The sequence below is a fragment of the Salmo salar genome, chromosome 05 (genome assembly GCF_965601325.2).
Source record: "Salmo salar chromosome 05, fSalSal1, whole genome shotgun sequence".
Classification (NCBI taxonomy): Eukaryota; Metazoa; Chordata; class Actinopteri; order Salmoniformes; family Salmonidae; genus Salmo; species Salmo salar.
The window spans coordinates 77568179-77579126 of record NC_138295.1 but is presented as its reverse complement, the minus strand read 5'-3'; the positions used below and the strand labels follow the sequence as shown (position 1 = coordinate 77579126).

At 47.2% G+C, this 10948-nt stretch overlaps 2 protein-coding genes across 7 annotated transcripts in view; both read right to left on the bottom strand.

The window, feature by feature from the left end:
* Positions 1-229: 229 nt before the first annotated feature.
* On the bottom strand, positions 230-2237 carry LOC106575558 (lens epithelial cell protein LEP503). 2 transcript variants are annotated; one of them, XR_006769983.2, is made up of 3 exons: positions 855-2167; positions 742-772; positions 230-529 (listed from the first exon to the last, which is right to left on the bottom strand). XR_006769983.2 is itself a non-coding variant. In XM_045718932.2 (2 exons), the coding sequence occupies exon 1, from the start codon at positions 1079-1081 to the stop codon at positions 890-892; it is 192 nt and encodes a 63-aa protein (XP_045574888.1). In that variant the 5' UTR covers positions 1082-2237; the 3' UTR covers positions 230-772; positions 855-889. The 2 variants fall into 2 exon arrangements, 1 of the variants encoding a protein (XP_045574888.1); XM_045718932.2 differs by having other exon boundaries at positions 230-772; positions 855-2237.
* A 1874-nt stretch (positions 2238-4111) lies between these two features.
* LOC106575570 (SHC-transforming protein 1) overlaps positions 4112-10948 on the bottom strand; it is a 32738-nt gene continuing 25901 nt past the window's right edge. For all 5 annotated transcript variants that reach the window (XM_045718922.2, XM_045718924.2, XM_045718923.2 and 2 more), the window contains 4 exons: positions 10888-10945; positions 8149-8268; positions 7618-7862; positions 4112-7405 (listed from right to left, as the gene is read on the bottom strand). In XM_045718922.2, coding sequence (XP_045574878.1) covers positions 7277-7405; positions 7618-7862; positions 8149-8268; positions 10888-10945 — 552 coding nt within the window. In that variant the 3' untranslated portion in view covers positions 4112-7276. The remainder of the gene's footprint in view (positions 7406-7617; positions 7863-8148; positions 8269-10887; positions 10946-10948) is intronic.

The window sequence follows — 10948 nt, the reverse complement described above, 5'->3', positions numbered from 1 at the left end:
TCTCGTGTCGCTCAATGGGCACACTTTCAGATTGATTGACACACGCAGGTGATAAGAGTGGGTATGCAAAATATACCATACGCAATGCTTTTCCAATGTTGAGTGGTGCCACCTGACACTATGATGACATTGGCAGATGTCAGGCTCTACTTTTTTGTTTCTCTCTCTCTCACACACACACACACACACACACACACCACCTGACTCTGGTTAGCACACACAAACAAAATCAGATATTACATTAATTTTTATTCCTTGCATATTAAGACTGTACAGAAATTAATACAACTTGGAATTTAATGTGACCTAAGCAGCATCAAAAGCCATGTCCATTGCCTCACAGGTTTGGTTTCTCCACAGGTCTAGGATCAGCTGATTGGTGTTAAGATGATGCTTCACACACACACACACTGCAGGTCTCCAGACCGACTGACTCAGGATCAGAGAATAACAGAGATCCTCTGATACACCAGGCAGCACATCAGTTTCTCAAGCCTCCAGACAGGAATACAGAACTGCATCATGGGCACTAAGAGGAGCAAATCCACACACCAGGGCCATATAGTACAACATGTAAACCATAACATACTACACAGTCCTACATATTTGGTAGAATATTTTACAGGTAACATGTACCGTAGCTGAAAGGAAATGTCAGAAAACAGTTTGGCAAACGTCTTCTATTTTGGAGTGAAACTATGTACAGTATCTACTGTATGTAATGACAAGACTCATACTTACACCGTTTCACACGCTGTGTTTAACATCTTAGCTGGTGAGAGAAAAACGGAAGAGAGTGAAAAGGAGGAAGAGAGAAACACGTCCAGAGAAACACGCAGGAAAGAGAACCTCACCCTTGTGCCCCTCTCTCCCTCTCTGGGTGTCTCAGTCAGTCCAGTATCTCCTTGATGCACCAGCAGCAGAGTACGAAGTAGAGGCACTCCTTGAGGGACTGGATGAAGCCGTAGGCCATGTTCCCACCAAGGAAGTTCTTCCCTCTGCCTAGGCCCATGGCCATGTCACGCAGGTTCTGCCCGAGGGAGGAGGGCATGGCCTGGGGGAGAGGACGCTGGGGGTGCATGGCTCTGCTCCACACGGAGGACAAGAGGAAGAAATGATAGAAATGGGAGATGAGAGGAATAGGGGTCAGGTCAATCCCAGAGGAGCTGAGGAGGAAAGGAAGAGGAGAAGACCAGGGTTGGACTGGGTGTGAGTGGACAGAGAGCTCCTGTCCATAGCTCCTCCTATAGTGACATCAACACTACCAACACCAGGGGGTGTTCTCTCAGCTCCTGATCTTTCTCTATTCTATTCTTCTACACTCTGGAACACAGACACACCAGTCACCCCTGGTTATGAACCATTCTGTTCACTGGCTCTGGGTGTGTTCTGCACCCCACCACCCCTCTCTCTCCCTCCCTCCCAAGCAGCTCTCTCTCTGTATCTCTAGGGTTTTTGCCAGTCTGGAACAGACTAGCTCGGTGCTCTCCGTCTCTCTCTATGTAAAGCATAATCTATTCACCACCTACAGTACACCCCTCAGGATAGTTCCAGTATCACCTGCTCAATGCAGCTCTACTGTAAAAGCGCACAATATACCTCCTCTCTTTGTCCAGGACTGTGTGACAGCCTATTGTTTCTCTCTTCTGGTAATCTGTGTTCTGAACAGGTTGAAATAAGTAGGCCCCACTATTCTGATTTCTATATTGTTGGATGACTGCGTGGTGGTCATCGTGCAGGTTGAAATGATTCTGTGAATGACAGCTATAGGACATGTTCTCACCAGATGTCTGAATATAGAACATTTGCTGACATGGACCCTGCACTAATGCACATTCTCTAACCCTAGACCCTACTGTACACCTTGGCACATAATGTAGAGGCACAACTAGCCTCTACCTCCCCCCTGCGGTGACTCAACTAGCCTCTACCTCCCCCCTGCGGTAACTCAACTAGCCTCTACCTCCCCCCTGCGGTAACTCAACTAGCCTCTACCTCCCCCCTGCGGTAACTCAACTAGCCTCTACCTCCCCCCTGCGGTAACTCAACTAGCCTCTACCTCCCCCCTGCGGTAACTCAACTAACCTCATCCTCTCCCTGTGGTAACTCAACTAGCCTCTACATCCCCCCCTGTGGTAACTCAACTAGCCTCCCCCCGTGTGGTAACTCAACTAGCCTCTACATCCCCCCTGTGGTAACTCAACTAGCCTCTACATCCCCCCTGTGGTAACTCAACTAGCCTCCCCCCACTGTGGTAACTCAACTAGCCTCCCCCCTGTGGTAACTCAACTAGCCTCCCCCCTGTGGTAACTCAACTAGCCTCTACCTCCCCCCTGTGGTAACTCAACTAGCCTCTACCTCCCCCCTGTGGTTACTCAACTAGCCTCTACCTCCCTCCTGTGGTAACTCAACTAGCCTCTACCTCCCCCCTGTGGTAACTCAACTAGCCTCTACCTCCCCCCTGTGGTAACTCAACTAGCCTCTACATCCCCCCTGTGGTAACTCAACTAGCCTCTACATCCCCCCTGTGGTAACTCAACTAGCCTCATCCTCTCCCCTGTGGTAACTCAACTAGCCTCATCCTCTCCCTGTGGTAACTCAACTAGCCTCTACCTCCCCCCTGTGGTAACTCAACTAGCCTCATCCTCTCCCTGCGGTAACTCAACTAGCCTCCCCCCCTGCGGTAACTCAACTAGCCTCCCCCCTGCGGTAACTCAACTAGCCTCCCCCCTGCGGTAACTCAACTAGCCTCCCCCCTGCGGTAACTCAACTAGCCTCCCCCCTGCGGTAACTCAACTAGCCTCCCCCCTGCGGTAACTCAACTAGCCTCCCCCCTGCGGTAACTCAACTAGCCTCCCCCCTGTGGTAACTCAACTAGCCTCCCCCCTGTGGTAACTCAACTAGCCTCTCCATCCCCCCAGCGGTAACTCAACTAGCCTCTACCTCCCCCCTGCGGTAACTCAACTAACCTCATCCTCTCCCTGTGGTAACTCAACTAGGCTCTACATCCCCCCTGTGGTAACTCAACTAGCCTCTACATCCCCCCTGTGGTAACTCAACTAGCCTCCCCCCTGTGGTAACTCAACCAGCATCTCCCCTGTGGTAACTCAACCAGCCTCCCCTGTGGTAACTCAACTAGCCCCCCCCTGTGGTAACTCAACTAGCCTCTACCTCCCCCCTGTGGTAACTCAACTAGCCTCTACCTCCCCCCTGTGGTAACTCAACTAGCCTCATACCTCCCCCCTGTGGTAACTCAACTAGCCTCTACATCCTCTCCCTGTGGTAACTCAACTAGCCTCTCCATCCCCCCAGCGGTAACTCAACTAGCCTCTACATCCCCCCTGCGGTAACTCAACTAGCCTCTACATCCCCCCTGCGGTAACTCAACTAGCCTCTACATCCCCCCTGCGGTAACTCAACTAGCCTCTACATCCCCCCTGTGGTAACTCAACTAGCCTCTACATCCCCCCTGTGGTAACTCAACTAACCTCTACATCCCCCTGTGGTAACTCAACTAGCCTCATCCTCTCCCTGTGGTAACTCAACTAGGCTCTACATCCCCCCTGTAGTAACTCAACTAGCCTCTACCTCCCCCCTGTGGTATCTCAACTAGCCTCTACCTCCCCCCTGTGGTAACTCAACTATCCTCATCCTCTCCCTGTGGTAACTCAACTAGCCTCTACATCCCCCCTGTGGTAACTCAACTAGCCTCTACATCCCCCCTGCGGTAACTCAACTAGCCTCCCCCCTGTGGTAACTCAACTAGCCTCCCCCCTGTGGTAACTCAACTAGCCTCTCCATCCCCCCAGCGGTAACTCAACTAGCCTCTACCTCCCCCCTGTGGTAACTCAACTAGCCTCTACCTCCCCCCTGTGGTAACTCAACTAGCCTCGTCCTCTCCCTGTGGTAACTCAACTAGCCTCGTCCTCTCCCTGTGGTAACTCAACTAGCCTCGTCCTCTCCCTGTGGTAACTCAAGTAACTTCTTCCTGCCTGATCCTGTCTCTTTCCTTGTCCTGTCCTCTCATAATCTCCTTGGTCGTCTCCTCGAAGTGTAGAACTGCAATTAAAACAATCTATAGTCTTCACCTGTATTTAGCAGAATAAATAAGTAAAGGGGATATGTTCTATTTAATAGTTATGAATCAACATTTAAGAAAACACATCACAGGAGACCAAAGAGTAAACCAAGAACCTGCATTTTAAAACCAAACTCACCAAGAAAGATTCATGATATATGCAATCTGTGATTTCAGATACAGGTGTAAACAGATGTATTTTCCCCCAAAAGAACAAGAGTATTAAAACAGAACTGTAAAAAGTAAAAAATTAAATCAATATTTGTGAAGGCTAATTGAAAATAACCCTTTGGCTTTCAAAACTCAAATGACAAAGTACATCAAAACAAAAACAATATAGAAACCATAAAAAATTGATTTCCATGCAACAAAGGCAACTGTGATGAACAATGACAACGCTAGAATGCTTCACAAATTATGTAGAGGATAGATTATTCCTTTTACACACACACCTTGGGGCTTGTATACTGGTTTTCTTGTTGCCTATCCAGGACCTATAGTCACTTAAACAGTCGGTGTCTAACACAGCTGTACCTTCTGTGTGTTTGTGACAGAATGAAGCAAAGGCCTCACACACAGAGCACACGTGCCACCATGTAAGAACTAGACAATCCCCTACACTCCCAACCATAAACTCTGATCATCCACACATCCTCTCACAACACACACACAGAAGCACAATGAGAAAGATGAATAAAACAATTACCTGTCCAGGTTCAGAGCCCTTTCTCATGACTAGAGTTGCAAAATTCAAATAACTTTCCCCAAATTCCCTGGTTTTCCAGAAATCCTGGTTAAAATAATCATAGAATTACACGAGCGAATATGCAGGAATTCCGTGAATCCTCCAACCAGGATTTCTGGAAAACCACGGGATTTTGCAACCCTACTGATCAGACAGAAATATTTTGTGCAGCAGGTGGCAGATCCCAGTTTACTTTTCACTTCCACATTTACAGTTTGGTTTCAGCCTCCCTCAAAAACCTGGACATGGTTCATTGGCTAGAATCAAAATGAATTGGATTCAGAGAGAAAAGTATTCTGTGGGAATTACATGTGAAATACAGTATCTGGTTCTGTCCCACCCATGTTATTAATAACATCTAAACAATAAAGACTTTCATTTCAGAACCAAGAACTCAAACCGACCAATCAGGTCTGATGTTATTTACAGGTGGAGTGGAAATCCCTCCAATGAGAGCTGCGACATCGAGCAACCGTGACAACCAACAACAAGTGACAACAGGAAGTAAGAATGAATGTGCAATAGAGGAGCGGATTGCCATCACTGGACCTGGGTGGTGAGAGTCAGTGTCCTTTTTGCAGAGTGTTTGTTGGCCTGAGAGACCATGTGACAGGATCCAACGGTCCACTACATTTGGATTAAGTACATCAACTGACTGTACAATAAGCACAGTACATTAGGTGACAGACTGCACTGGAGTGAGGTGACTGCATCGAAGAAACAAGGCACGAGTAAAAGATACAAAAAATATCATGAAGAGAAGGAGGGAGAGGATGATTCCTCCGCTTTCTCTCCCTCTACTATCTTCTAATTCCAAGGAAAACAACACGTCAAAGTCCAACGTCCGACCAACGTTTGCGAAGCTCCCAGATTTCGTTGTGAACAGCGCTGATAACAGTTTTCCCTGCAGTGAGCTGAGAAGAAACACATCACACACTAATGCTAATGCTAACGCTAAAAGCTAATCTCCTGACCAAGTGTTGCAGCACATTTGGAGAGGAGATAAAATCATTGCTTTGAATGCTCTGGACCGGATGCTTTCGGCATTAAAACACACTTCATCCAGTATTCCCCCCCAACCTCTCCACCCCCCACCCGTCCAGACAGAGACATGGCCATAGATTGTCAAGGCAAACAGATATTAACAACAAATCCATTGAAAAGCAAGAAAATATTGGCAATAATCCGAACTACGATTCCAACACAGCACCGATTAAATTGTGACAGCCGCATTTGGGTTGACTGTGACATCGTCGTAGAATTGGTTTGAGCTCTTTCAGATGACATCATGTCTAAGTCTGATGACATCATGTCTAAGTCTGATGACATCTCTAGATGTGGAACCTCCCCCCTGCCTCTTCCCAGTCTTCTCTCCATCCCTCTCTATGTAAAGACACTATACTCCCAATGAAAGTACATGACAGATACAGACTAACACACTGCATGTTGGTGTATGAGTCATCTCCATGGTTTCTGCTGTCCCAGTCCAACCAAGTCCACTTTCTTTGTCATGATCAGAGCAGAAAGGTAAGACCAGTCCCATGCAGACAGACAGGATGATGCCGGATGGGCATGAATCACATCCTTTTATCAAACTCCACCTTCGGAGGCCGGAAAGAAACCTTGTCCATATTTGGACAGACGGAGACAATGGTTGTTGGCATAGCAACCCCCCTTTTTGCATACAGAGACGTCCTCCGTGACATCACCAGGTATCACTCAGGGGGTCAATGGTCAAAGATGAAATGTCTTTTAATGGGAGTGGCTTGAGGGTGAGTGAGGGCCCTGATTGGTGTGGACACAAAAATGTCTATGCATATTAACAGGACGTCTGATCTCAGTCATGATTGGTTATTCATGTGTTCCACTGATATTTGATTGGCTGTTCCTGTGTTCAAATGATATTTGATTGGAGGGTCCATGTCTGAGCTCTCTGATGAGTCCAATCATCAGACAAGTCTTTGGAGTGCTTCTGTGACGGTGAGAGAAACTGTTTCCTCTGCCATGTCTGGCTCAAGACCTCTCTCTACCTTTCACTCCTCCCCTCCAAGGTCCATAGTCCTCCTTTAATATGATTGTATCAGTTCTGAATGATTCTATGGCATGATTTAATTAATAATGCTCAGTTTTTTACTAAATTGTATTAATTTCTGTCCCAATGAGAAGGAAAATAAAGTGTTCCTGTGTGTTACTCCCACGTTCTTTGGAGGAATGAAGGAAGTGGAGGGAGTGGACCTCGATGACGGAAGGATGAACAGAAGGAGGGTTCACGGAGGAAACAGCGAGTTGTCCAAGAGGAGAGGAGGGTGTGAGGAAAAGCAGAGAGCAAATGATTTTGGCAGAAAGAGTGACAGAGGTGTTTTTTTTGGCTTTCCTTAATGTGGTCAGCACTGCTTATGTGTAGTGTTTCTGAGAGTGTGGTGAGTGTTGCATTGCTGTATTTGTGTGTGTGTTCAGGCCCTGTGCTCCACTGGTTGTTGCAGACACACCTCACTGCCTGCTGATACGATGGGCAGTCTGTTGTCCATGTGGTAACTGATCAGGTGGCTCACACTCTCAAAGTGGTGGTCTTTGGTACGTACCTGAGGAGTAGAACACACACACACACACACACACACACACACACACACACACACACACACACACACACACACACACACACACACACACACACACACACACACAGAGAGAGAGAGAAAGAGAGGAGGTCAACAAAACATAGCACGTCACAGCTGATAAGTGGGAAGGTGCCGGGTGCCTCGCTCTAACTCAGACATCTCTCCCTCCAACTCACCACTCCCTCTGGGTCGACCAGTAGTAGGTGTTTGGGCTGACCCCCCTGTTGTCCAGTGAGGACGTACTGTCCAGGGGTGGTGCCTGACTCTCGGACCAGGAAGTCTCCATCACGGGTCAGCAGTCTCTCAGCCTGCCTGCGACTCAGGCTGCCGTGGAACCAGGCCTCACACTGCAGCTGTTCCACCAGAGGGGGTGCCGCTGAGACCCCCAGACCTGATACACCCAGGGAATCATCAAACGGCTCTGAGAGGAGAAGGAGAGAGGGCAGAGCTAGAGAGACGTTGTGAGACCATACGACCAGATCCAGATTCATTCTTGATACATTCAGGATACCAATATTCTAATTTCCCCTATGTCCAAACCCAAATGAATAAACTAATGACTTCTACTGTAGTGTAATTACTGCAATATAGCTGATAACCATTCTAATTAGTCTTATCTGAGATGACTGATAGTGACTGCTACAGACTGCAGGGCCAGTTGATGTATTGTACACAGACTCTAGCTGATAGGGCCAACTGGGACTCACTCATGTCGAACGCATCTCTGTGAGCGTTGCCATTGACTGCAGCTGTTGTGGGGCGGGGTTTATCCACATTGACGTATGAGGGGTCATCACACAGGTCCCGCCCTCCCTCCTTTGCTCCCACTGAAACAACCAATCAGAGGAGTTTAATCACATAACTGTCTGTCAGTATCACCTGGGAGGTGTTCAGGGATGGGAAACATTTAGAGTAGAACAGATATATAGAATATCTGTTCTGCGATGTCACAGATAGAAGAACCCAGATAATTCACAGGATGTATAAATCTGAGGCATCCGTTTGGAACTTCTTCTCACTACCAGATATGGTGATGAGAGGAAGTCCAGTGGCGGGAAGTGGGAGGAGATGCACTTAGATGAAACCTACTACAACTCCTAAGGACATGGTGTCAACAGAGACTTTCTGTTGAATTATTCGTCACAGACGGATCGGGCGATTTCAGCTGAGCAAGTCGACAAAGACATACAAGCGTAAATATGCACATTGCATTTCTAAATCTGAATGAGCGGGTGTTAGGGTGCTAAATATCCATATTTACGATGAGTGTATTATTCAACTGTATGTACGATAGTTGAATTCCTTTATCTCTCCTTCTCCCGCTCTTTCTTTCCCCAGCCCTTTCACTGTGTAACCAGCCGTCATATCGGGTTAGTCCACTAGGGACTTTTCATTGCATTATGTTAGAAATCAACGTATAATCTATTCTGTGTGTGTTTATGTCATTCTGTGTGATTATTTAGTTAGTTAGTAAATAAATAATTAAGCCAATTTGTGTATCGCTGAATCATCATGCAGACTAGGGTTGGTGCAGATTTAAGTCAACAACGTTCAGAATGAGACTGATATGAGGTAATAATAATTCATGGATGACTAATATGATAAAGGTATATTCTGATATTCTTCAGTCAATTCGGGGAAATGGTAACTCATTAAACAAACTTTTTCTGTGGTGCCCCAAGATTGCTAATGAGTTAATTGTTACGTCATTAATTTAATCACTTAAACGTAGTAAATTGATTTGATTAAATAATTGTCATCGCATTAATGGAATTCACATCACGACACACCTATGGGAACACAGAGACCAGTTGACACACACTGTCCTAGAGCAACACACACTGTCCTAGAGCAACACACACTGTCACACACTGTCCTAGAGCAACACACACTGTCCTAGAGCAACACACACTGTCCTAGAGCAACACACACTGTCCTAGAGCAACACACACACTGTCCTAGAGCAACACACACTGTCACACACTGTCCTAGAGTAACACACACTGTCCTAGAGCAACACACACTGTCACACACTGTCCTAGAGTAACACACACTGTCCTAGAGCAACACACACTGTCCTAGAGCAACACACACTGTCCTAGAGCAACACACACTGTCACACACTGTCCTAGAGCAACACACACTGTCACACACTGTCCTAGAGCAACACACACTGTCCTAGAGCAACACACACTGTCCTAGAGCAACACACACTGTCCTAGAGCAACACACACTGTCCTAGAGCAACACACACTGTCCTAGAGCAAAACACACTGTCACACACTGTCCTAGAGTAACACACACTGTCCTAGAGCAACACACACTGTCCTAGAGCAACACACACTGTCACACACTGTCCTAGAGTAACACACACTGTCCTAGAGCAACACACACTGTCCTAGAGCAACACACACTGTCCTAGAGCAACACACACTGTCCTAGAGCAACACACACTGTCACACACTGTCCTAGAGCAACACACACTGTCCTAGAGTAACACACACTGTCCTAGAGCAACACACACTGTCCTAGAGCAACACACACTGTCCTAGAGCAACACACACCGTCACACACTGTCCTAGAGTAACACACACTGTCCTAGAGCAACACACACTGTCACACACTGTCCTAGAGCAACACACACTGTCCTAGAGCAACACACACTGTCCTAGAGCAACACACACTGTCCTAGAGCAACACACACTGTCCTAGAGCAACACACACTGTCACACACTGTCCTAGAGTAACACACACTGTCCTAGAGCAACACACACTGTCCTAGAGCAACACACACTAGAGCAACACACACTGTCCTAGAGCAACACACACTGTCCTAGAGCAACACACACTGTCCTAGAGCAAAACACACTGTCACACACTGTCCTAGAGTAACACACACTGTCCTAGAGCAACACACACTGTCCTAGAGCAACACACACTGTCACACACTGTCCTAGAGCAACACACACTGTCCTAGAGCAACACACACTGTCCTAGAGCAACACACACTGTCCTAGAGCAACACACACTGTCCTAGAGCAACACACACTGTCACACACTGTCCTAGAGTAACACACACTGTCCTAGAGCAACACACACTGTCACACACTGTCCTAGAGTAACACACACTGTCCTAGAGTAACACACACTGTCCTAGAGCAACACACACTGTCCTAGAGCAACACACACTGTCCTAGAGCAACACACACTGTCCTAGAGCAACACACACTGTCCTAGAGCAACACACACTGTCCTAGAGTAACACACACAGGGTCAATCTGACTCATTTCCTCTCACTGTGTCCGTGTCATTCTCTCACTGCAAGTCATTGTATTATGTGTCACCTCATATCCTTTAGCTGAGTGTGTGTGTGTGTGTGTGTGTGTGTGTGTGTGTGTGTGTGTGTGTGTGTGTGTGTGTGTGTGAGAGAGAGAGAGATGGCTCACTTGGTAGAGGGGGAAGAGGCTGCTTGTGAATATCATTCTGACCCGGCTGTCCATAGGGCTG

Coding starts and splice junctions, on each gene's coding strand:
- LOC106575558 (XM_045718932.2), bottom strand. CDS start 1,081: ATGCACCCCCAGCGTCCTCTCCCCCAGGCCATGCCCTCCTCCCTCGGG.